Source organism: Salvelinus namaycush, chromosome 17, assembly GCF_016432855.1.
Source record: "Salvelinus namaycush isolate Seneca chromosome 17, SaNama_1.0, whole genome shotgun sequence".
Taxonomy (NCBI): Eukaryota; Metazoa; Chordata; class Actinopteri; order Salmoniformes; family Salmonidae; genus Salvelinus; species Salvelinus namaycush.
In genome coordinates this window covers 22,149,017-22,172,349 of record NC_052323.1, presented here as the reverse complement: position 1 = coordinate 22,172,349, position 23,333 = coordinate 22,149,017, and the positions used below count along the sequence as shown (strand labels likewise).

General features: G+C 44.6%; 3 protein-coding genes across 3 annotated transcripts in view; all 3 read right to left on the bottom strand.

Moving 5' to 3' along the window:
- Positions 1–1,297: 1,297 nt before the first annotated feature.
- On the bottom strand, positions 1,298–3,522 carry si:ch211-39i2.2 (uncharacterized protein LOC449866 homolog). The gene is made up of 2 exons (XM_039012435.1): positions 3,292–3,522; positions 1,298–2,617 (listed from the first exon to the last, which is right to left on the bottom strand). The coding sequence occupies exons 1-2, from the start codon at positions 3,458–3,460 to the stop codon at positions 2,169–2,171; spliced, it is 618 nt and encodes a 205-aa protein (XP_038868363.1). The 5' UTR covers positions 3,461–3,522; the 3' UTR covers positions 1,298–2,168.
- Positions 3,523–9,522: 6,000 nt separating this feature from the next.
- LOC120062057 (stimulator of interferon genes protein-like) lies at positions 9,523–12,097 on the bottom strand. Its single transcript, XM_039011862.1, has 6 exons — positions 11,871–12,097; positions 11,508–11,688; positions 10,874–10,982; positions 10,511–10,752; positions 10,064–10,250; positions 9,523–9,931 (listed from the first exon to the last, which is right to left on the bottom strand). Exons 1-6 carry the CDS (start codon positions 12,095–12,097, stop codon positions 9,678–9,680), a joined length of 1,200 nt encoding a protein of 399 aa, XP_038867790.1. The 3' UTR covers positions 9,523–9,677.
- A 5,564-nt stretch (positions 12,098–17,661) lies between these two features.
- LOC120062153 (serine/threonine-protein phosphatase 2B catalytic subunit alpha isoform-like) overlaps positions 17,662–23,333 on the bottom strand; it is a 76,831-nt gene continuing 71,159 nt past the window's right edge. The window contains exon 14 of the mRNA XM_039011959.1: positions 17,662–17,843. Within this exon, the coding sequence (XP_038867887.1) occupies positions 17,662–17,843 (182 nt within the window). The remainder of the gene's footprint in view (positions 17,844–23,333) is intronic.

The following is a 23,333-nucleotide window of genomic DNA, read 5'->3' as shown; positions in this document are numbered from 1 at the left end:
AGCAAATGAAGTATAACCATACTCCTATAAGTAATATCAATAATAATGTTTAGTCCTATATAGCCTTTGCAAAGTCATCAACAGCTATTGTTTCAATTCAACCCAGGGTTCAACTCAAAATAAACCATACACATAGGTCTAGGGTTTCAAGCTTTGGTTGATTTCAAATGTCATCTTCAAGTTTAGTAATGAATATGTTGGATTCATGTCTCTATTTCAACCAAAAAGGTAATAGGACTAAATTAAATCAAACTTTAATTGCATTTTAAATAGTTTAATTTGATTTAGTCCTATTCTTTAATGTTTTAGTTGAGTTGGAGATGTGAATCCAACTTATTAATTGGTAGACAAGTCAGTGGCACAAAATATACATCTCCTTCAAATGTTTATTTGGTTGCGTTGACAACCAAACCTAATTCAATATCACTTTTGCAATACAGTAAAAAGCCTATTAACAAATCATGCTGGATTTTCAAAATTAACCAAAAAACTCAAGTTAAATAATAGGATTAAACCAATGACCGATTTAAACTATCCAAGCAGTAAATCCATCTCTTTTAAATGTTGATATTTGGTTGAGTTGTCAAACGAACACAATGCGATATGACTTTTGTAATACTGTAAATAGCCTAAAGCTAAGGCTCTTACAAACTAATGTAAAAAAAAATATTCAACCTTAAAATGAGTAGCACATCCATGGCCACACTCTGAGGTTACTATAACTATCAACGTCTTACGTAATCACAGAGAGCCTTAATGTTCCAGATGGCATGCGAAGGTCGCAGGTCTGTAGAGATCTTCATAATATTAAACATCTGTGCAGAATCTCAACCAGCATTGATCACTTGCACTATTAATGTAATCTCAACCAACTGTTATCCAGGTAATTTGGTTATTTAAATAAACATCTGACATTGTATTCCCATTTGAATGTTGTGCTTTTAAATCCTTGAAGTGCAGTGATAATATATTTAGATGAGAACTAAATCAGACAGTTTTTCCATTGGAATTTGGTTGTGCTTTTAGATGGTTGAAAGCAGTGATAACCCATTGGGAATTCAACAAACTTCTGGCTGTCTGGAGTGGGTTAATAAAAGGTTGAAATCTCCTTGATCTCAACCAAAAATGACCCCCATTTCCACGTTGACATGACATGGTGTGCCCAGTGGGATGTCTACTGTATGTTAGTGGGAGTACAATAGAGTAGTAACTGAGTGTTGAACTTTATGTACAGCTGTTTAGTTTCTCATTTCATTGTGTTTTGCTCAACTGTTTATTAGAGATTAGGAGAATTGAAAACAATGGTAATGTCAGTCTATATTTTGACAGACCCAAGTTGAGCCCTTCAGTTCTTGGGTATAAAGTGTAGACATTGATGTTTGACAGCTCTAATGATTAAAAGAGTATGGCAACACTGAAAAGGATACTGTGCAAAAAAAAGAGATTTCACTTTAACAATACTGCAAGACAAACATTTGCACACAGGGTTAGGGGCAATACCAGCTTGCCTTCCCTCTGCTTTCACATCCAACATGAGTTTTCCATGGTTAAACAAAATATGTGCAAAAAAACAAACTATGGCTGTTATTGAACAGATGTAGGATCTTAAATTTGAGAACCATGCAATGCAGAAAATGTTTTACTTGTATTTGAGGTTCAAAATGGCTTCTGAAGTTTAATTCCCACTTTGAAATTTTAGATATGATTTCCTCTTACGAAAAATATATCATGCCTTACAAAACTGTCCATTAATTATAATTGACATAATTCACATTTCCTGTTGCAGCTAACTGGCTCAAATGAAGATCCTACATTTGTACAGAACTTTAACACATTTCAACCCCTGCTAGAACCAGCAAGGTAACATGCATTCTGTGCTTTTTTTCTAACTAGGTCAACTCAAATTCCAGCCATACAAAACTTTTAGGGTAACCATTCCCTCATTTTTACCTACACATAATATATTTCGTTTCACAATTGAGCTGACTGTTCCAGTCATTTTCCAGTGCATATACAGTGCAAAACTTTCATTAGAATTTTAACTCTAATACAGATGTATATTGACATACATTTAGTACACAAAAAAACATCAAAGTGGTGCAGAGCTTTTTTTCCTAAAAGGAATGTAGAAACATGCCACATGTTGATCCCTGATCAGAAATGACCTCTCAGCAAAACTCGTGTATGACAGGGCTCGCGGAGGAATACAATTTCTTCTTGACCAGCCGGTATTGGGGTCGTAGTTTCAACAACTTGTCGGTAACGAATATGTGCTTGAGAGGAGGCCAACCGTCTTTGTCCAGCTTGAACACTACGGACAGCTCGAAGGTAGGAGTGACGGTCGGGTCGGGCGATATAGTGCCCAGCGTCTGCAGCTGAAGGCCCTGTTTTGTCTCCAAATATACCTGTATGAAGGCCCCGCGGAGCCCACACGGTTCTCCAACTGAGGAACGCACCACGTCCCGGGCAACCTTTGCGGTCAGCGGGCGGGGAAGCAGCAGCACTCGGCAGCGCAGATTCGATTCTTTAGCTTCAGAGAGACAACTCTCGATCTGCCTGATCATGTCCTGCTGGAGTATTCTCTCCTCACAGTCAAGAGTCATTTCAGAGTCCACACCTGAAAAAGAGTCTGTTAATATCAATATATTGCTGATGAACCATGAGTTGAAGTTGTACCGCCTATACTTTTGTATTACAGACATTTGATAAGGCCTATACTATTCAAAAAGCGTTGCAATAATACATTTCAAACCATCTTAAATTGTCTTATTTTGATGATTAGTCTTATAATACTACACTCAGTAACATGTCCCGTGTGGCTCAGTTGGTAGAGCATAGCGCTTGCAACGCCAGAGTGTGTTCGATTTCAATTGCACTCACTAGGCTACTGTAAATCGCTCGGGATTAGAGCGTCTGCTAAATGACTAAAATGTAGCATTGTAACAGACTATTCTTATCTATTGTGCAACATTTTTTTTTACATTGATCGTCAAAATAAGGCAATGTATTAGCAACTTTAAACGAGACAGAGCTCTGTTTAATTCATGAACTGTCAAGAACAGACCATCAACTGACAGTCATGAGCAGTCGGCTACACAGTAGACTATATGGCTGCATCAGCTACATTAATATCTACCACCGCTTGGAATGGTCAAAACCTGAGTCCTAGGCTAAAGTTGACAAAAGGCCTATAAAGTCACCAGAATTAACTGACAGTTATAATAAGCCATTATTTATAACAGTACATATATCCGATGAAATACAAATTTAGATTTCAGAACAGAGCCTTACTTGAGGAGTTCCTTTCCTTGATGAATTCGCAACTTTCAAGGCTGCCCCGACGCGTATCTTTTTTGTCGCTCGATGTGATTTGATATAGAAACTTTCGCTCGACTACTCTATCCTCTTCAGACATAATGAGCATTCCGTGTCCGAGGACCAAAGCCGGGGTATAGACCATTGTGATTTTTTCTCTATCTCCAGTACTCCACTTAGTGATACAGGTTTTCGGTCTATTCCCTCCATGTAGAAGTCAGTTGATTGAAGTCGCTAGAGCGCCCACGGTGTTTAAATAGTAATCCTTGGTTGCTTCAGCTGCTCACGTGTGGGACTGCCTCCTTGGTTACCATAGCAGCGCGACGGTGAGCAACTGCTGAAAGGGGTTGAATCAGCCTCACGCCACATGCCTAGACATTGCACTGACTGGCCGCTCAGTACTGACAACATCACCCGTTTTATCCAGTATTCTGTGCCATTTATGTTATTAGAAAGGTTTATTGTTAGGTTATCAATAAAATAAAAGTATCCAACGCTCATACACTAAATCACAGGTGTCAAACTCATTCCACGGGGGGCCGAGTGTCTGCGGGTTTTCGCTCCTCCCTTGTACTTGATTGATGAATTAACATCACTAATTAGTTAGGAACTCCCCACACCTGGTTGTCTAGGGCTTTATTGAAAGGAAAAACCAAAAACCTGCAGACACTAGGCCCTCTGTGGAATGAGTTTGACACCCCTGCTTAAATGACCAAAAGTATGTGGACACCTGCTCATCGAACATCTCATTCTAAAATCATTGCCATTAATATGGAATTGGTCCCCCCCTTTGCTGCTACAACAACCCCCACTCTTCTGGGAAGGCAGTCCACTAGATGTTGGAACATTGCTGCAGGGACTTGCTTCCATTCAGCCACAAGAGCATTAGTGAGGTCAGGCACTGATGTTGGGCGATTAGGCCTGGCTCGCAGTTGGCGTTCCAATCCATCCCAAAGGTGTCCGATGGGGTTGAGGTCAGGGCTCTTTGCAGGTCAGTCAAGTTCTTCCACATCGATCTCGACAAACCATTTCTGTATGGACCTCGCTTTGTGCACAGGGGCATTGTCATGCTGAAACAGGAAAGGGCCTTTCCCAAACTGTTGCCACAAATATATATATATATATATATTTTTTTAAATTATGATAATTTTTTCCCTATTGTATTATTGACTGTATGTTTTGTTTATTCCATGTGTTGTTTGTGTCGCACTGCTTTGCTTCATCTTGACCAGGTCGCAGTTGTAAATGAGAACTTGTTCTCAACAAGCCTACCTGGTTAAATAAAGGTGAAAAAAAGAAAGAAAGTTGGAAGCACAAAATCATCTAGAATGTCATTGTATGCTGTAGTGTTAAGATTTCCCTTCACTGGAACTAAGGGGCCTAGCCCGAACCATGAAAAACAGCCCCAGACCATTATTCCTCCTCCACCAAACTTTACAGTTGACACTATGCACCCGGGCAGGTAGCGTTCTCCTGGCATCCACCAAACCCAGATTTGTCCGACTGACTGCCAGATGGTGAAGCGTGATTCATCACTCCAGAGAACGCGTTTCCACTGCTCCAGAGTCTAATGGCGGTGAGCTTTACACCACTCCAGCCTACGCTTGGCACTGCGCAATGTGATCTTAGGCTTGTGTGCGGCTGCTCGGCCATGGAAACCCATTTCATGAAGCTCCTGATGAACAGTTCTTGTGCTGACGTTGCTTTCAGAGGCAGTTTAGAACTTGGTAGTGGGACTACCATTTTGCGGCTGAACCGTTGTTGCGCCTAGATGTTTCCACTACACAATAACAGTACTTACAGTTGACCAGGGCAGCTCTAGCAGGGCAGAAATTTGTTGAACTGACTTGTTTTGTAAGGTGGCATCCTATGATGGTGCCAAGTTGAAAGTCACAGCCCTTCAGTAAGGCCATTCTACTGCCAATGTTTGTCTATGGAGATTGCATGGCTGTGTGCTCGATTTTATACACATGACAGCAATTGGTGTGGCTGAAGTCGCCGAATCCATTAATTTGAAGGGATGTCCACACCTTTGTATGTATAGTGTATTTATAAAAAATTGTTTTATACTGTTCTAAGCATAAATGTAATTGATGACAGAATTATGGATACCCAGGCCTAATGTAGGCCTAAAAAGATAGGCTTAGGTTCAATATCCCCCATAACATGATTTATTGTATATTGGAGGTGGTTGGCTTAATTCCCTTTTGATGAATCCCTTTCTAAATATGTCACCTGAGGGTTCCCGGAATACACTGGAATACACTCACTGCTCTGTTCCCTCTACCTGTGCCTGCCGGTCTAGACAAGGCCAGCCAGCCAGCCACGAGCCTTACCTGGGCTGAGTCACAGGTGAATCACATCACATGGCCTGACACTCACTGATCAGGCAGGAAGGGAATTTCCAATGAATCTTGGATCCTCCCTTCCCCCTCCCCCATCCCCCCTCTCCCTCTCTCCCTTGGCTCTTTCAACACCCACACCACATTGTTTCAGACATGGTGAAATTAATGAGTATCTGGAAGAGTAAATGTTTTCTAAGCACGCCACTCTTTCACACACAGGCCTTGTAGTGTGTATTAGAAATGAGAATACAAGTCTCACACTATCTATAAACCTATGTGCTATTTTTAGGCTCAGGTGTTGCTGGACCTGTCGAGAATTTATGGCTGGACCTGTGTCCCAGGACGGAGTCTGACTGTAACAGCATTCAGTTATGAGTCACAGAAAAGGAAATTGACCCTTTTGGGACACCAGCTGTACACCACCAGCCTATCATCTTCAGCCCTGCCCAGATCATTATGATGTCTAAACAGTAAATAGGAAGTTCACCGTTTTTCTATGGAAGTGAATGGAAACTACAGAATGTGTTGGTCTGTAGAGTTTACCACTGTGTCTGGCTGGGCTGATGCAGACATCCTCTCTGCTTCCATTTCCCATGTTTTTTGTGTGTGTAAGTGTGTGCGTCCATGTGTGTGTGTGTGTGTGTGTGTGTGTGTGTGTGTGTGTGTGTGTGTGTGTGTGTGTGTGTGTGTGTGTGTGTGTGTGTGTGTGTGTGTGTGTGTGTGTGTGTGTGTGTTTGCTCACAGATATCATCAGCTTCCTCATCAGATTGAGAACAGGTGTTCCAAGGTTCTCAACTGATTTACCTAATTCAGGAAACGATTGACCTAATTCAGGAAATGAATCAAATGCTACTGTAAAATATACACTCTAAGAAAAAATTTGCTATCTACTGTAAAACCAAAAAGGAAGAACCCTTTTTGGTTCCAGGTAGAAGCATTTTGAGTTTCATGTAGAAGCCTTCCCACAGAGAGTTCTACATGAAACCCAAAAAGGTTCCAACTGGAACCAAAAAGGGTTCTCCTATGGGGACAGCCGAAGAACTCTTTTGGAACCCTTTTTTCTAAGAGTGTATCACTGATGTGCCCTATTTCTGTAAAAATGTCCTCCAAGCACATTCATTGAAGTGGAGACACTGTCAGCCCAGAACACGCCAGACCAGTCCCAGTCTGTCACCTGCTTGCTAGCTCCTGTATGGTCAATCAGCAGGTCATGTGTTGCTGTCTAGGAAAATCTACAACCTTGAATCCATACACCTACTGTATAGTTTCAACTTTTCTAAACAGTATCCAAGTTAGCAGTCTGTTTATGTCATTCACTCAATCAAATGGATATGGTATCTGATGCAATCACAAAGAGGTGTTTCTAAAGGAATCCTCCGGATCGTGTGTGTGTGTGTGTGTGTGTGTGTGCGTGTGTACGCTGTAGATGGATAACATGACTGGTAACTTGTGACTCAGGCTCTGTTCTCCTCTGAATGATCAGCCCAGGCTCAGCACTCAGCTCACTCCCTAGCCCCGGGCCAGGCATGCAGATATGGGATCTTTCTCTCTCTCACTCAAATTCAAGTTGCTTTATTGGCATGAAAAACATTGCGTTGTACATTGCAAAAGCAACAATGTTTACATTATACATTGTAATAAAATAATGAATAATAAGAATATAAAATGGTAGTAAATAAATTACATATAAATAAAAATTAAAAATAATAACAACAATAAAATGGTAACAGTCAATAGTAGAAATATAATAAAGATAAAAGTTTAAACACATAAAATGAAACTATAACTAACTGTCATTCTCACCATTACATCAGTAATACTACTACCACCATCATTAAACTGCTATCATTACCATCACCCCTACTTCCGTACCACTACTATTTGGAATAATTAGGCTGTTACTATTCAGTGTCCCTCAGGCTCTCTCTTCTCTCCCCTTCTCTCTCTCCTCTCGCTCTTCTCTGCCCCATGGTTCAAGCATGCACATTCTGTCTGTGCAAACAATGTAAATCCATCAAAGCATTATTTTTTATTCAACCTTTATTTAACTAGGCAAGTCAGTTAAGAACAAATTCTTATTTACAATGACGGCCTACCCCGGCCAAACCCGGACAACGCTGTGCCAATTGTGCGCTGCCCTATGGGACTCCCAATCACGGCCGGATGTGATACAGCCTGGATTCGAACCGGGGACTGTAGTGACACCTCTTGCAATGAGATGCAGCGCCTTAGACCGCTGCGTCACTCGGGAGCCCATACATACAGTACGGACAGATGACTTACAGAACTGAGTGTAGAACAACATGCACACAATGAGAGGAATGAGCAGGGTTGTTGTTGTAACTTGACCCTGTTTCTGTTTGTTTGTATACATACAGAAACACAACACTTACAGTATGTGGCCAAACGTTACAGCCAACACAGGATTGTGTTACACCATTAACAATGTTCTGTTATTCCTCTGTTTGTATGCAATCTGACCCTCGTACAGAGCATTCGGAAAGTATTCAGACCCCTTGACTTTTTCCACATTTTGTGACGTTACAGCCTTATTCTAAAATTTATAAAATAAATGTTTTACCTCATCAATGTACACACAATACCCCACATTGACAAAGCGAAAACATAAAAAACATAAATATATAAGTATTGAGACCCTTTGCTATGAGACTCTAAATTGATCTCAGGTGCATCCTGTTTCCATTGATCATCCTTGAGATGTTTCTACAACTTGATTGGAGTCCACCTGTGGTAAACTCAACTCAATTGAATGGACATGATTTGGAAAGGCACACACCTGTCTATATAAGGTCCCACAGTTGACAGTGCATGTCTGAGCATAAACCAAGCTATGAGGTCGAAGGAATTGTCCGTAGAGCTCAGAGAAAGGATTGTGTCGAGGCATCAAAACATTTCTGCAGCATCGAAGGTCCCCAATAACACAGTGGCCTCCATCATTCTTAAATGGAATAAGTTTGGAACCACCACGACTCTTCTCTCTGGTCTGATGAAGCCAGACGGAAGCCACTCCTCAGTAAAAGGCACATGACAGCCTGTATGGAGTTTTCCAAAAGGCACCTAAAGACTCTCAGACCATGAGAAACAAGATTCTCTGGTCTGATGAAACCAAGATTGAACTCTTTGGCCTTAATGCCAAGCGTAACGTCTGGAGGAAACCTGGCACCATCCCTACTGTGAAGCCTGGTGGTGGCAGTATCATGCTGTGGGGATGTTTTTCAGTGGCAGGGACTGGGAGACCAGTCAGGATCGAGGGAAATATGAACAGAGCAAAGTACAGAGAGATCCTTGATGAAAACCTGCTCCAGAGCACTCAGGACCTCAGACTGGGGAGAAGGTTCACGACCCTAAGCACACAGCCAAGACAATACAGGAGTGGCTTCGGGACAAGTTTCTGAATGTCCTTGAGTGGCCCAGCCAGAGCCCGGACTTGAATCCGATCTAACATCTCTGGAGAGACCTGAAAATAGCTGTGCAACAACGCTCCCCATCCAACCTGACAGAGCTTGAGAGGATCTGCAGAGAAGAATGGGAGAAACTTTCCAAATACAGGTGTGCCAAGCTTGTAGCGTCATACCCAAGAAGACTTGAGGCTGTAATCGCTGCCAAAGGTGCTTCAATAAAGTGCTGAGTAAAGGGTCTGAATACTTATGTAAATGTTATATTTATTTTGATACATTTTATAAATTTGCCCAAAAAATCTACAAAACCTGTTTATGCTTTGTCATTATGGGGTATTGTGTGTAGATTGAGGAAGAAAAACAATTTAATAAATTTTAGAATAAGACTAACGTAACAGAATGTGGAAAAAGTCAAGGGGTCTGAATACTTTCCAAATGCACTGTATGTTAAGCAATGAGTGGCAGGGTAAAGGGGAAGGCAATGCCTTGTTGCTCTACTTTGAGATGGCTTTGAGTGCTTCCTACCTTGCAGCCTGGTTTAGTGCTGCTGCTGTTGTGCATAAGTGCAATTTATTTTGTTTATCTCTCTAGACCTGTCTCATGGAGAAAGGTCTTCCGAATTCTCAACCGGTTCCCTGAGCGTACGTGGCATGTCATGACTGATCATGATCGTAGGCACCCTGCTCATTGGCTCAGCTCGGCGCCAGTTGTCTATGATGGGCAGGGCATAGAATGGGTGGTCCACCTCAGGCTGAGGGATGAAAGGGGGAACATAGAACTCTTCTTTCTCCTGCTGATCCAGGTTCTTCAGAATGGAGTTGGACAGGTAGTGAGGGTCATCCTCATGTTCATCTACAGGAAGTAGAAATTATATAGGGTTCATAGGTCGTACTATTGGGCACATAGGAGGAAATTATTTTTTATACAGAGAGAGAGAGAGAGCGAGAGAAAGGCAGGTAACATGTAAATAGCATGATATCTAACCGTTGAGGAGGATGAGTCGGTAGCGGTTCCTGCACTCCAGTGAGCGGTCCAGTATGTCCTGTAGAGTCCTGTAGAACAGCAGCACCTGCTCTCTCCTGTCCTTCTCCCCAAACCCTGCACTGCTCTCCTGAGACATCTTATACAGGGTCAGCAGAGGGGTGGCATACTCCACAACACAGTGATGGGCCTACAGACACACACACACACACACAAGAGATACTGTGATTAGGCGTTTCAGTGTAAAAAATCTGCAAATGGGTTTATAGATTGTCCACACATTTGTCCACTATGGTGCAAGTGTTGGGCTTTTCCATGTTTGTTTTAGTCTTTTCCAGTGCTTCATAAGCACTCACTGTTGATTCACAATTTGACCACATAGTGGCGCCAGTGTGATGCATTTCACTTTGAGATAGTGTTTGAGAAGGTGACTAAATGAATCCCGCCTACCTGTCTGTCCTTGTCCAATACGGTGTAGACACTGTGCTTGTAGACACGCCCCCTGACACCTGCCCTGTCGATCTCTGTGTCAGGGAGGTTGTCATGGAAATGGATGTTGGTGTCCTCGTCCTCCAGCGTGTGAGTAATGTTTGCGTTGAGAGGGAGGAGAATGAGGAGCTTTCTGGAACCCCTGGTCTCAAACGAACCTGCATTATGTGAAGCACGGAACGCTGTGATAGAACCCTCCAACCCTACCAGAGAAACACACACACGCACAATGGGATACATGTCAATTTGAACAGGAACACAACGTTGACATGACAGCTTTTTCATTTATTAAATAAGCGCACTACATGAATTGATGCTACTTACGAGGCAGAACCAGGTTGAGGTAGCCCAGGTGGAAAGACCAAGCCAGGCCATGAGCCACGTTCATCTTTCTCGTCTCACAGATCTCTGACACCTCCACCTCAGACGGACCCTGAACATGGGAGAGAGAAACAACCGGAAAAGGAACAGAATTACTCACAGGCCAAGAGATAGACATGCAGGAAATCTGGGATAAAAAGATAGGAATGAAGGAAAACTAGTTTTCTTCCCTAAATGATTTTCAGAAGAAATTAACCACAACAAAATTAAACCTGCCTGGTGTATTTCAAAACAAGTCCATGCCACTTCTGCTGACTGGAGGGCAATAGAGGTTCCTCTTTCGGGTTTCAATGTACAGAAACCACAACAGTGATGTGCAAATAAAAAAACACAACTATGAGCTAACATGAACCACACTAACATACAGTCAACATTTTACAGCAGCATGTAAGCTACAGTCTCGTATAGCATCATTCACCTTCATTGGCTTTACCAAGGTAAACTGTGTTATTAGTGGCATAAAGGAAAGGGTTTGGAGAACTAGACTGCTGATTAAAACTCAACCTGGAGACACATAGGGTCTTTTGTTGGCTCATACTGTGTGTGAGAGTTCCAGATCAGGAGCTTGTTATCTCACCAGTACTCCCAGGGTTTTGAGTAGAGGGTAGAGGACACAGGCCAGGATAACCATGCTCCACTGGTCCCTCCAGGGCTGGGGCTTGGTCAAGATAAACAGCAGCACTGCCAACCCCACACCCAGGAGGGTACATACACCCACACAGGCTGTCACCATCTGACCCAGCCTCCGACCACGGTACCTGGGCAGAGAGAAAGAGAGAGAGGAGAGAGGGAAAGGAAGCGAGAGAGAGAGAGAGGGAGAGAGGGAGGGCAGGTAACATGTAAATATCCATGTAAATAACATGTAAATATCCATGTAAATCAATTTATTTGCCTACCATGTTTTGTGAGTATGAGTATGAAAGTTAATAAGTTCCCTCACCTGGTAGTTGCATGATGAAGACATTCCTCTGAGAGAAGAAACACTCCGTGTAGCAAGGGCCCCACAGTCAGGATGAGTATTGCTGCGGAAACGTGTCTGAAGAAGCCCTCAGGCTCCCAAACCAAGATAGCCGCCGTCACCACAGAAGCCAATCCTATCGCACAGGCTTTGGGTAAACTCCCACGAGGCTGAGGGACCAGACACTCCTCCCCTCCCAATTGCTGCATCTGAGGAACAGACGTAACGAGACCATGACTTAGTATGATACAACACTACAGTAATCCTCAGTAAACTCCTCTTCCTTTTGTCATTTTCACAACTTCCCCGGAATAACCTTCTATGAAGAAGTATTTCCAGGGTTCGGGTTAGATTTCATCCTCTTCATCAGTGGCATTGTGTGTATGAGATCTCATAATACGTCACATTAAAACATCCTTGTACGGAAAGTCGGAGAACTAAGAACAGCCATCTGAGAACAACTAAGAACCCAAATGTGTGTGTGTGTGTGTGTGTGTGTGTGTGTGTGTGTGTGTGTGTGTGTGTGTGTGTGTGTGTGTGTGTGTGTGTGTGTGTGTGTGTGTGTGTGTGTGTGTGTGTGTGGTTTATAGGAGTAGATTCACTTCCTATCTTCACACACCTGCTGGCACTGTTTCAAAGGCAATGCTGGTTTACCAGAAATGTAAACTGGCTAGTACAGTATGGTTCAAAGCCTGATTATCTTTTAATCCTGAACTCAACTATAGGGGAACAATTACGTGAGATCATTTGCAATTGTGAATCTGATTATCATGAATAAAATAATATGGCTAATCTCTTTAAGAGAAACCCTCACTCTGATTAAAAAAATATATAATATATGGTAGAACAGGAGAGGATCACCTTCGGTTTAGAAATAAGAATTATAGTCCAGTATAATAGGGAAACTATTAAATGGTGCCCTGATGTTACCCATGCACTACAGAGTAATGGAAACATACCGTGATTCATACATCATCTCCTTGACTACATTCTCATACCACACAACGGGAGACTATCAGTGATGCATTCATACATACACAATAAATACTTTTTTCCTTGAGGGAATTATTATCCTGTACCCAGATCTAGAGACTATTACTTCATTTTAAGGTTCAGTTCAAATTCAAGGAAACGATTTCAAAAGTTTGCTGCTGACATTGCTAATCCGCTGAGGTTTACCTTTCTCCTGTTTGGAGTGGTCCCAGTTCCAGAACACAGAACAACAGAGACAATCCAAGAATAAAAGAGTTCACTGGAGATTATAACTCAGAGCCAGCATCTCTTCCTCGTCCACGTTCTTTCTCACTGTTCTTTCTCTCCTTCCATGCCTTTGTGTTATACAAACTTGGGTAATACTTTCATTTTCAGTTTGACAGAGGTGGCAGTGAGGCAATATATCCCACACAATGAGCGATAAAGATGAATAGAGAGCGATAGAGAGTGATAGAGAAAGATAAAGAGATAGAGAGAGGAAGATAAAGAGATAGAGAGAGGAAGATAAAGAGTTATGGGTGTAATAGATAACTGTAGTGGAACAGGGAGTGGTGGAAGAGGCATGTACTGTAATAGATAACTGTAGTGGAACAGGGAGTGGTGGAAGAGTTATGGGTGTAATAGATAACTGTAGTGGAACAGGGAGTGGTGGAAGAGTTATGGGTGTAATAGATAACTGTAGTGGAACAGGGAGTGGTGGAAGAGTTATGGGTGTAATAGATAACTGTAGTGGAACAGGGAGTGGTGGAAGAGGCATGGGTGTAATAGATAACTGTAGTGGAACAGGGAGTGGTGGAAGAGGCATGTACTGTAATAGATAACTGTAGTGGAACAGGGAGTGGTGGAAGAGGCATGTACTGTAATAGATAACTGTAGTGGAACAGGGAGTGGTGGAAGAGGCATGTACTGTAATAGATAACTGTAGTGGAACAGGGAGTGGTGGAAGAGTTATGGGTGTAATAGATAACTGTAGTGGAACAGGGAGTGGTGGAAGAGTTATGGGTGTAAGCGTAGGAGGACGTTTTTATAACCAGACTTCTACAGCTGCTACATTTCTGATGAATCATACAGTATGTGTTCTTGTGATAACCTGTTGGGGAGGTGATGTAACAAGTTTGTCAACCCACCTCTCTCAAGTCCACTCAAACCTTATTACAGTGTTATTACACAGCACAGCACATCACAGTACAGCACTACAAGTCACGGTCCCTATCCAGGTGTGGAATCCTGGACTAGGTAACCTAAAGATATTACAGAAAATGTCAGGAAAAATTTCAATTCATAAATAAAATTAAAATGTATCCCCTGGATGCCACATCATTCCTGCAAATATTTGTGGAAGAGTGTTTTCAATAGAGCTAGAGTCTGCTTGATCCAGCTGCAGTTATTGTGTGTGATCTACTGATGGGGCGTTCTCCACCAGACGGTAATTAGAGAACATACACTGAAAACATTATGAACACCTGCTCTTTCCATGACATGGACTGACCAGGTGATTTCAGGTGAAAGCTATGATCCCTTATTGATGTCACTTGTTAAATCCACTTTAATCAGCGTAGATGAAGGTGAGGAGGCAGGTTAAAGAAGGATTTTTAAGCCTTGAGACAATTGAGACGTGGATTGTGTGTGTGTCATTCAGAGGGTGAATGGGTATGACAAAAGACTGAAGTGCCTTTCAACGGGTATGGTAGTAGGTGCCAGGCGCACCGGTTTGGGTCAAGAACTGCAACGTGGCTGAGTTTTTCAGGCTCAACAGTTTCCTGTGTATATTAAGAATAGTCCACCAGCCAAAGGACATTGTGTGTGTGTGTGTGCGTGTGTGTGTGTGTGCGCACTTCTGTATGTGTTTGTGAACAACGGAGGAAATAAACAGAAGTATGCCAAAGGTTCATGCATATTTTATTCAAGAGTAAAAAAAAGTGGTTTGTCCCATGGGGCATGCGTACAGTGTGTGTGATGAGACAGAGAGCCATGGCACAAACTATATGGCACAAGGTCTCCAGTAAGTTCACCTCGTAAAATAAAGCACAATGAGACCAAACAAAGATCAGAAAAATGCGAGAGCAACCAGCAGAGAGCTTAAGAATAATGTTAATTATAAATAGAATAATAATAATATTAAATAACAAGAATATCATTTAAGAATTATGATTAGAGAGTACACTTTTCCTTTAAAATTTGAGAGACAACTTCTGTAACTGTGTCTGCTTTTACAGATTAGTTTGCCATGCAATCATGCTTTGGCTGCCTGAATGGAAGTCTGTCTCTTTATAGTATGGTCATTAATTCACGCTATTGCAGGTTTAAAAGCAACTCCTGTACATCAACAGAGAAGAGAGGAGAGATAGAGTCACAATGCATTTCACCTCATAGAAGCTTCCAGTCTGTACAGCATCAAAATAAAACAAAAATTAATTCATAATACAGTCATGGAAAACATTTAAAAAAGAATAACAAAATCACCCCAAAAAATGTATAAAAATCATAAATAAATGTTTTGCAAAATAAATATTATCCCTTAGTTAATTTTGAAGCAAGAAAAAAGAAACTTACCATACTGAAACATGGCACAAATCGAATTTCACATTATTATTATCAAATAACTTAACTGCATGCATTGATGCGTTTATAAATGCTTTACAAATAAATAACCTTCTGTTGACTTCTGTTAGCCACTGCTCACACTCAGCCAAAAACACTTCATTTCATTTTCAAGGTAGAACACAACAGCATATACACTATAGGAGCTTCCTCCAGTGCAGCCAGCTCAGGTTATAGGCTACTGGACAGCACATTAAGAGGACACCGTAGAAATGGAACGCATGGAATGGACTTCACTCATTGCTGATTCTGATTGCATGCCAGCAAAACAGCCAATCTATCATAGTTATTTCTACATTTCAATCTCTGATACAGGTATCCATTCTATGCTTTCTATTTCTATGATTGACTTGGCAGCAATAGAACATAAAACGTGTAGCTAGTCCCAGCAAGTGGAATAAGTAAAAGTGGTAAAAAGATGCCCTTAAAAGTGAAATATGATCAGTTTTGGCAGCAATAGAACATAAGAGTGGAATAGACAGACGTTGCCACTAAAACTGATCTAAGGTCAGTTTAATCTATCTGACTGACTTTAGAGGCAGCGCCTGCCTGGGGTGTAGTGAGTGTACTGTGAACTCTGTGTGAATTAACAGTGGGCCACACACTTTAGTCCTGACTAACTGACCAGTGGAGCATATTGGCTTATAAAATAAGATCGAGAGAGAACACTCAGGTAATAAGACTGTATTTTTAACCTTCTGACAACATTGTCTTTTCCTTGAAGTAAATAAATAATATGTTTCATTTGAATGTTCTGTTATTATCATATAGTACTAGTAGCAAAACATGTTCGATAGCACAACCTTGTATGTTGCATATGAAAATGCCATTCAAATTTCACCCCCACAGACACACATACACTCACACAATCGCAAATGCAGACACGAGCACACACAAATAAACTCCCATGGACGTCACGACAACCATCCAGTCCATCTCTCTATCTATCTAGCTATCTTATAAAATAAAGTGAATGAAGTAAACCACCAACCGGGCTGACCACACAACTTCCTGTTTTAAAATGAGAAGAGGAAACTGAAAATCCAGGACAGGAAGTCCCTCTACCGCATGCCACCTCAGCCCTCGTTGACCTCTCAGCCCATGCCTCCCCTCCCCAATCCCCCCCACTCTCCCTCTGCCCCCAACACAACAGAAAGGTAACATCTGTCACCAAGTCACCCCTACTACACAATGAGAACAGAACAGTAGCTCTTTGTTTTGCATTGGAGTGTTCCAGAACGTTCAGTAGAGTGTTCCAGAACGTCCAGTAGAGTGTTCCAGAACGTTCACTAGAGTGTTCCAGAACGTCCAGTAGAGAGTTCCAGAACGTCCAGTAGAGTGTTCCAGAACGTTCACTAGAGTGTTCCAGAACGTTCACTAGAGTGTTCCAGAACGTCCAGTAGAGTGTTCCAGAACGTCCAGTAGAGTGTTCCAGAACGTTCACTAGAGTGTTCCAGAACGTCCAGTAGAGTGTTCCAGAATGTCCAGTAGAGTGTTCCAGAACGTTCACTAGAGTGTTCCAGAACGTTCACTAGAGTGTTCCAGAACGTCCAGTAGAGTGTTCCAGAACGTTCACTAGAGTGTTCCAGAACGTCCAGTAGAGTGTTCCAGAACGTTCAGTAGAGTGTTCCAGAACGTCCAGTAGAGTGTTCCAGAACGTCCAGTAGAGTGTTCCAGAACGTCCAGTAGAGTGTTCCAGAACGTCCAGTAGAGTGTTCCAGAACGTCCAGTAGAGTGTTCCGTAGTGTGGTGTGGTCAGGTCAGGGGCCTGCAGTAGTGTGTGTGACCAGGTCAGATCAGGTAATGATGGAACCTGCAGTACAGTTTGTCCAGTAGGACGCCTCAACCATCCATGGCAAAGTCTTGCCACACTGGTGGAGAGGTGGGCTGGGCAGCAACAGGACGGGGTAGGGGGAGGAGGAGGATGGTGTGTGTACCATCCCTGTATAAGGGTATATGTTGACTTGTGTGTCCTGTATGTTTTGTGTTTATGTGTATGTATAAGTATGTGTGTGTACTTTATGTTTAAATCAAGTGTATTTGTGAGTATGTGTAAGTCAAATGTGTGTATGTTGGTGTATGTACTTCATATCTATGTGTGTGTTTCAGAGCGTGTATGAAATAGTGTTTAAATGTGTGTGTGTGTGTGTGTGTGTGTGTGTGTGTGTGTGTGTGTGCATCATCCCTGTATATTGCTGTTGTTGTCGGTGCCGTTGGGCTCCCCCATGTTCATGCGGCCCATGGATACACCAACACTGTTGACGGCGTCACGGCGGGGGGGCATGCGCTCGTTGATCCGGTCCAGACCCTTGGCCTCCGCAAAGCTATTGATCTTATGTTGAGGAGAGAAGCCTCGGATTGCTGGGGAGACAGATCCCAACACAATTACACACAGATGTAATACACACACACAATGTAGTTACAATGCAGTTGCTACATACTAAGAAGTTAGGGCTCTTTGGGAAGGGGGGCTTTGTATTTATTAAGGATCCCCGTTAGTCCTGCCAAGGCAGCAGCTACTCTTCCTGGGGTTTATTAGGGATCCCCGTTAGTCCTGCCAAGGCAGCAGCTACTCTTCCTGGTGTTTATTAGGGATCCCCATTAGTCCTGCCAAGGCAGCAGCTACTCTTGCTGGGGTTTATTAGGGATCCCCGTTAGTCCTGCCAAGGCAGAAGCTACTCTTCCTGGGGTTTATTATGGATCCCCGTTAGTCCTGCCAAGGCAGCAGCTACTCTTCCTGGGGTTTATTAAGGATCCCCGTTAGTCCTGCCAAGGCCGCAGCTACTCTTCTTGGGGTTTATTAAGGATCCCTATTAGTTCTGCCAAGGCAGCAGCTACTCTTCCTGGTGTTTATTAAGGATCCCTATTAGTTCTGCCAAGGCAGCAGCTACTCTTCCTGGTGTCCAAACATATTAAAGCACTTACATTACATACAAAACAAAAGATAAAACAGTACATCATATAACATTATTACACCACTACATATCTACAATACAAAACATATAATACCACCATACAACAATATCACAATGCATGTGTATGCATGTTTTGTACCGTTGTGTGTGTCTCTTCACAGTCCCCGTTGTTCCATAATATGTATTTTTACCTGCTTTTTAAAATCCAATTCTACTGTTTGCATCAGTTACCTTATGTGGAATAGAGTTCCATGTAGTCATGGCTCTATGTAGTACTGTGCACCTCCCATAGTCTGTTCTGGACATGGGGACCGTGAAGAGACCTCTGGTGGCATGTCTTGTGAGGTATGCATGGGTGCCCGAGCTGTGTGCAAGTATTTTAAACAGCAGCTCGGTACATTCAGCTTGTCAACACCTCTTTCAAAAAGTAGTGATGAAGTCAATCTCTCTTCCACTTTGAGCCACGAGAGATTGAAATGCATGCCATTAATGTTAGCTCTCCGTGTACTTTTGAGGGCCAGCCGTGCTGCCCTGTTCTGAGCAAACTGCAATTTTCCTAAGTCCCTCTTTGTGGCACCTGACCACATGACTGAACAGTAGCCCAGGTGTGACAAAACTAGAGCCTGTAGGGCTTGTAGGCCTTGTTGATAGTGCTGTTAAGAAGGTAGAGCAGCGCATTATTATGGACAGACTTCTCCCCATCTTAGCTACTGTTGTATCAATATGTTTTGACCATGACAGTTTACAATCCAGGGTTACTCCAAGCAGTTTAGTCACCTCAACTTGCTCAATTTCCACTTTATTTATTACGAGTATTAGTTGAAGTTTAGGTTTTAGTGAATGATTTGTCCCAAATACAATGCTTTTAGTTTTGGAAATATTTAGGACTAACTGATTCCTTGCCACCCATTCTGAAACTAATTGCAGCACTTTGTTAAATGTTGCATTCATTTCAGTTGCTGTAGTAGCTGATGTGTATAGTGTTGAGTATTCCGCATACATAAACACACAGGCTTTCCTCAAAGCCAGTGGCATGTCGTTAGTAAATATCGAAAAAAGTAAGGGGCCTGAAGAGCTACACTGGGCAATTCCTGATTCTACCTGGATTCTGTTTATTATTAAAGAACACCCTCTGTGTTCTGTTAGGGCCAGCATCCTGGAATCGCCTCTTCATTGTTGATGTTGAGACTGGTGTTTTGCGGGTACTATTTAATGAAGCTGCCAGTTGAGGACTTGTGAGGCGTCTGGTTCTCAAACTAGACACTCTAATGTACTTGTCCTCTTAGTCATTTGTGCACCGTGGCCTCCCACTCCTCTTTCTATTCTGGTTAGAGACAGTTTGCGCTGTTCTGTGAAGGGAGTAGTACACAGCGTTGTACTAGTTATTCCGTTTCTTGGCAATTTCTCGCATGTAATAGCCTTCATTTCTCAGAACAATAATAGACTGACAAGTTTCAGAAGAAAGTTCTTTGTTTCTGGCCATTTTGAACCTGTAATCGAACCCACAAATGCTGATACTCAACTAGTCTAAAGAAGGACAGTTGTATTGCTTCTTTAATCAGCACAACCATTTTCAGCTGTGCTAACATAATTGCAAAAGGGTTTTCTAATGATCAATTAGCCTTTTAAAATGATAAACCATTGGAACACTGGAGTGATGGTTGCTGATAATGGGCCTCTGTAAGCCTATGTAGATATTCCAATAAAAATCAGCCGTTTCCAGCTAATAGTCATTTACAACATTAACAATTTCTTCACTGTATTTCTGATGAATTTGATGTTATTTTAATGAACAAAAAATGTGCTTTTCTTTCAAAAACAAGGAACATTTCTAAGTGACCCCAAACATTTTGAACGGTAGTTTATATATATGCATACACATACACATATACATATATACACATACACACTTTTTTTTGTATATACCTTCCTTTATTATTCCCCAAACCCTACCACCCCTCCCCCAATTGGAGTAACTAATAAACAATAAAACTTAGGCTTCTGTCACGCCCTGACCTTAGAGAGCCTTTTTATTTCTCTATTTGGTTAGGTCAGAGTGTGATTTGGGTGGGCATTCTAGTTTGTCTGTTTCTTTGTTGGCCGGGTATGGTTCCCATCAGAGGAAGCTGTCTATCGTTGTCTCTGATTGGGAATCATACTTAGGCAGCCTTTTGCCGACCTGTGTTTGTGGGTAATTATTTATTTTCTGTGAGTGTTTGTGTGCGCCACGGTTGCGTCACGTTCGCGTCACGTTCGGTTTCTGTTTACCAGTTTTTTTGTGAAGGTTTCACTTCTATTAAAGATGTGGAATTACATGCACGCTGCGCCTTGGCTCATTTATGACAGGGAATTTGAAGACAACGATCGTGACAGAATTACCCACCACAAAAAGACCAAGCAGCGTGCGCCAACTTGGAAGACGAGCTGGACCGGGGAGGAGATTACGGCAGGGGACAAGACCCTGTCATGGAAGCAGGCGGAGGCAGCGAAGTTAGGTCAACAACGGAAGCCCAGGAAGCAGCTCCCAAAAAATGTTTTGGGGGGGCACACGAGGAGATTGGCGGAGTCAGGGTTTAGACCTGAGCCAACTCCCTGTGCTTACCGTGGCGAACATGTGACCGGTCAGGCACCGTGTTATGCGGTGATGCGCACTGTGTCTCCAGTGAGCATTCACAGGCCGGTGCGCTCTGTGCCAGCGCCCCGCATTTGCCGGGCGAAAGTAAGCATCCAGCCAGGACGGGTTGTGCCAGCTCTACGCTCGAGACCTCCCATGCGCCTCCACGGCCCAGTGTATCCGGTGCCTGCTCCACGCACCAGGCTTCCAGTGCATCTCCCCAGTCCGGTGAGACTGGTTCCGGCTCCACGTACGAAGCCTCCAGTGATGATCCATGGCACGAAGCCTCCAGTGATGATCCATGGCCCGGAGCCTGTAGTGATGATCCATGTCACGAAGCCTCCAGTGATGATCCATGGCCCGGAGCCTGTAGTGATGATCCATGGCACGAAGCCGCCAGTGATAATCCATGGCCCGGAGCCTCCAGTGATAATCCATGGCACGAAGCCTGCAGGGAAAATCCAGGGCACGGAGCCTCCAGCGACGGTCCCCAGTCCGGAGCCTCCAGCGACGGTCCCCAGTCCGGAGCCTGCAGCGTCGGTCCCCAGTCCGGAGCCTGCAGCGACGGTTCCCAGTCCGGAGCCTCCAGCGACGGTCCCCAGTCCGGAGCCTCCAGCGACGGTCCCCAGTCCGGAGCCTCCAGCGACGGTCCCCAGTCCGGAGCCTCCAGCGACGGTCCCCAGTCCGGAGTCTCCAGCGACGGTCCCCAGTCCGGAGTCTCCAGCGACGGTCCACAGTCCGGAGTCTCCAACGACGGTCTGCAGTCCGGAGTCTCCGGCGACGATCCACGGTCCGGTTCCACGGACACAGGATTCATGGACTTGGGAAGAAATACTGGACGGTAAGGGACCTTGGGTTCAAGCTGGAGAGTATCACCGCCCTCGTGAAGAGCTGGAGGCAGCTAGAGCCGAGAGGCGGTGGTATGAGGAGGCAGCACGGAAGCGAGGCTGGAAGCCTGAGAGTCAGCCCCAAAAATTTCTTGGGTGGGGGCTAAGAGGGAATGTGGCGAAGTCAGGTAGGAGACCTGCGCCAACTCCCCGTACTTACCGTGGAGAGCGAGAGTACGGGCAGACACCGTGTTATGCGGAAGAGCGCACGGTGTCTCCTGTACGTGTGCTTAGGCCGGTGCGGTACATTCCAGCTCCACGTATCGGCCGGGCTAGAGTGGGCATTGAGCCAGGTGCCATGAAGCCGGCTCAACGTATCTGGCCTCCAGTACATCTCCTCGGGCCGGCATACATGGCACCAGCCTTACGCATGGTGTCCCCGGTTCGCCAACACAGCCCAGTGCGGGTTATTCCACCTCCCCGCACTGGTCGGGCTACGGGGAGCATTCAACCAGGTAAGGTTGGGCAGGCTCGGTGTTCAAGGGAGCCAGTACGCCTGCACGGTCCGGTATATCCGGCGCCACCTCCCCGCCCCAGCCCAGTACCACCAGTGCCAACACCACGCACCAGGCTTCCAGTGTGTCTCCAGAGCCCTGTTCCTCCTCCACGCACTCGCCCTGTGGTGCGTGTCTCCAGCCCGGTACCACCAGTTCCGGCACCATGCACCAAGCTTCCTGTGCGTCTCCAGAGCCCTGTGCGCCCTGTTGCTGCTCCCCGCACTAGCCTTGAGGTGCGTGTCCTTAGCCCGGTACCACCAGTTCCGGCACCACGCACCAGGCCTACTGTGCGCCTCAGCCGGCCAGAGTCTGCCGTCTGCCCAGCGCCGTCTGCGCTGTCCGTCTGCCCAGCGCCGTTTGAGCTGCCTGCCTGCCCAGCGTCATCTGAGCTGCCCGTCTACCCAGCGCTATCTGAGCTGTTCGTCTGCCCAGCGCCATCTGAGCTGCCTGTCTGCCCAGCGCCATCTGAGCTGCCTGCCTGCCCAGCGCCATCTGAGCTACCTGCCTGCCCAGCGCCATCTGAGCTGCCTGCCTGCCCAGCGCCATCTGAGCTGCCTGCCTGCCCAGCGCCATCTGAGCTGCCTGCCTGTCCAGCGCCATCTGAGCCGTCCGTCTGTCCCGAGCCGTCAGAGCCGCCCGTCTGTCCCGAGCCATCAGAGCCGTCCGTCAGTCAGGAGCCGCTAGAGCCGTCCGTCAGTCAGGAGCCGCCAGAGCCGCCCGCCAGACAGGAGCCGCCAGAGCCGCCCGCCAGTCAGGAGCTGCCAGAGCCGCCCGCCAGTCAGGAGCTGCCAGAGCCGCCCGCCAGTCAGAAGCTGCCAGAGCCGCCCGCCAGTCAGGAGCTGCCAGAGCCGCCCGCCAGTCAGGAGCTGCCAGAGCCGCACGCCAGTCAGGAGCCGCCCGCCAGTCATGAGCCGCCCGCCAGTCATGAGCCGCCCGCC

Bases quoted from the DNA above. Each gene is read 5' to 3' on its own strand.
- si:ch211-39i2.2 (XM_039012435.1), bottom strand. From the start codon at position 3,460: ATGGTCTATACCCCGGCTTTGGTCCTCGGACACGGAATGCTCATTATG. The intron at 2,618-3,291 runs GTAAGGCTCTGT...ACTCTTTTTCAG, and splicing joins CAAGGAAAGGAACTCCTCAA to GTGTGGACTCTGAAATGACT.
- LOC120062057 (XM_039011862.1), bottom strand. From the start codon at position 12,097: ATGCAGCAATTGGGAGGGGAGGAGTGTCTGGTCCCTCAGCCTCGTGGG. The intron at 11,689-11,870 runs GTGAGGGAACTT...CTCTCTGCCCAG, and splicing joins CTTCATCATGCAACTACCAG to GTACCGTGGTCGGAGGCTGG. The intron at 9,932-10,063 runs GTTAGATATCAT...TACTTCCTGTAG, and splicing joins CCGACTCATCCTCCTCAACG to ATGAACATGAGGATGACCCT.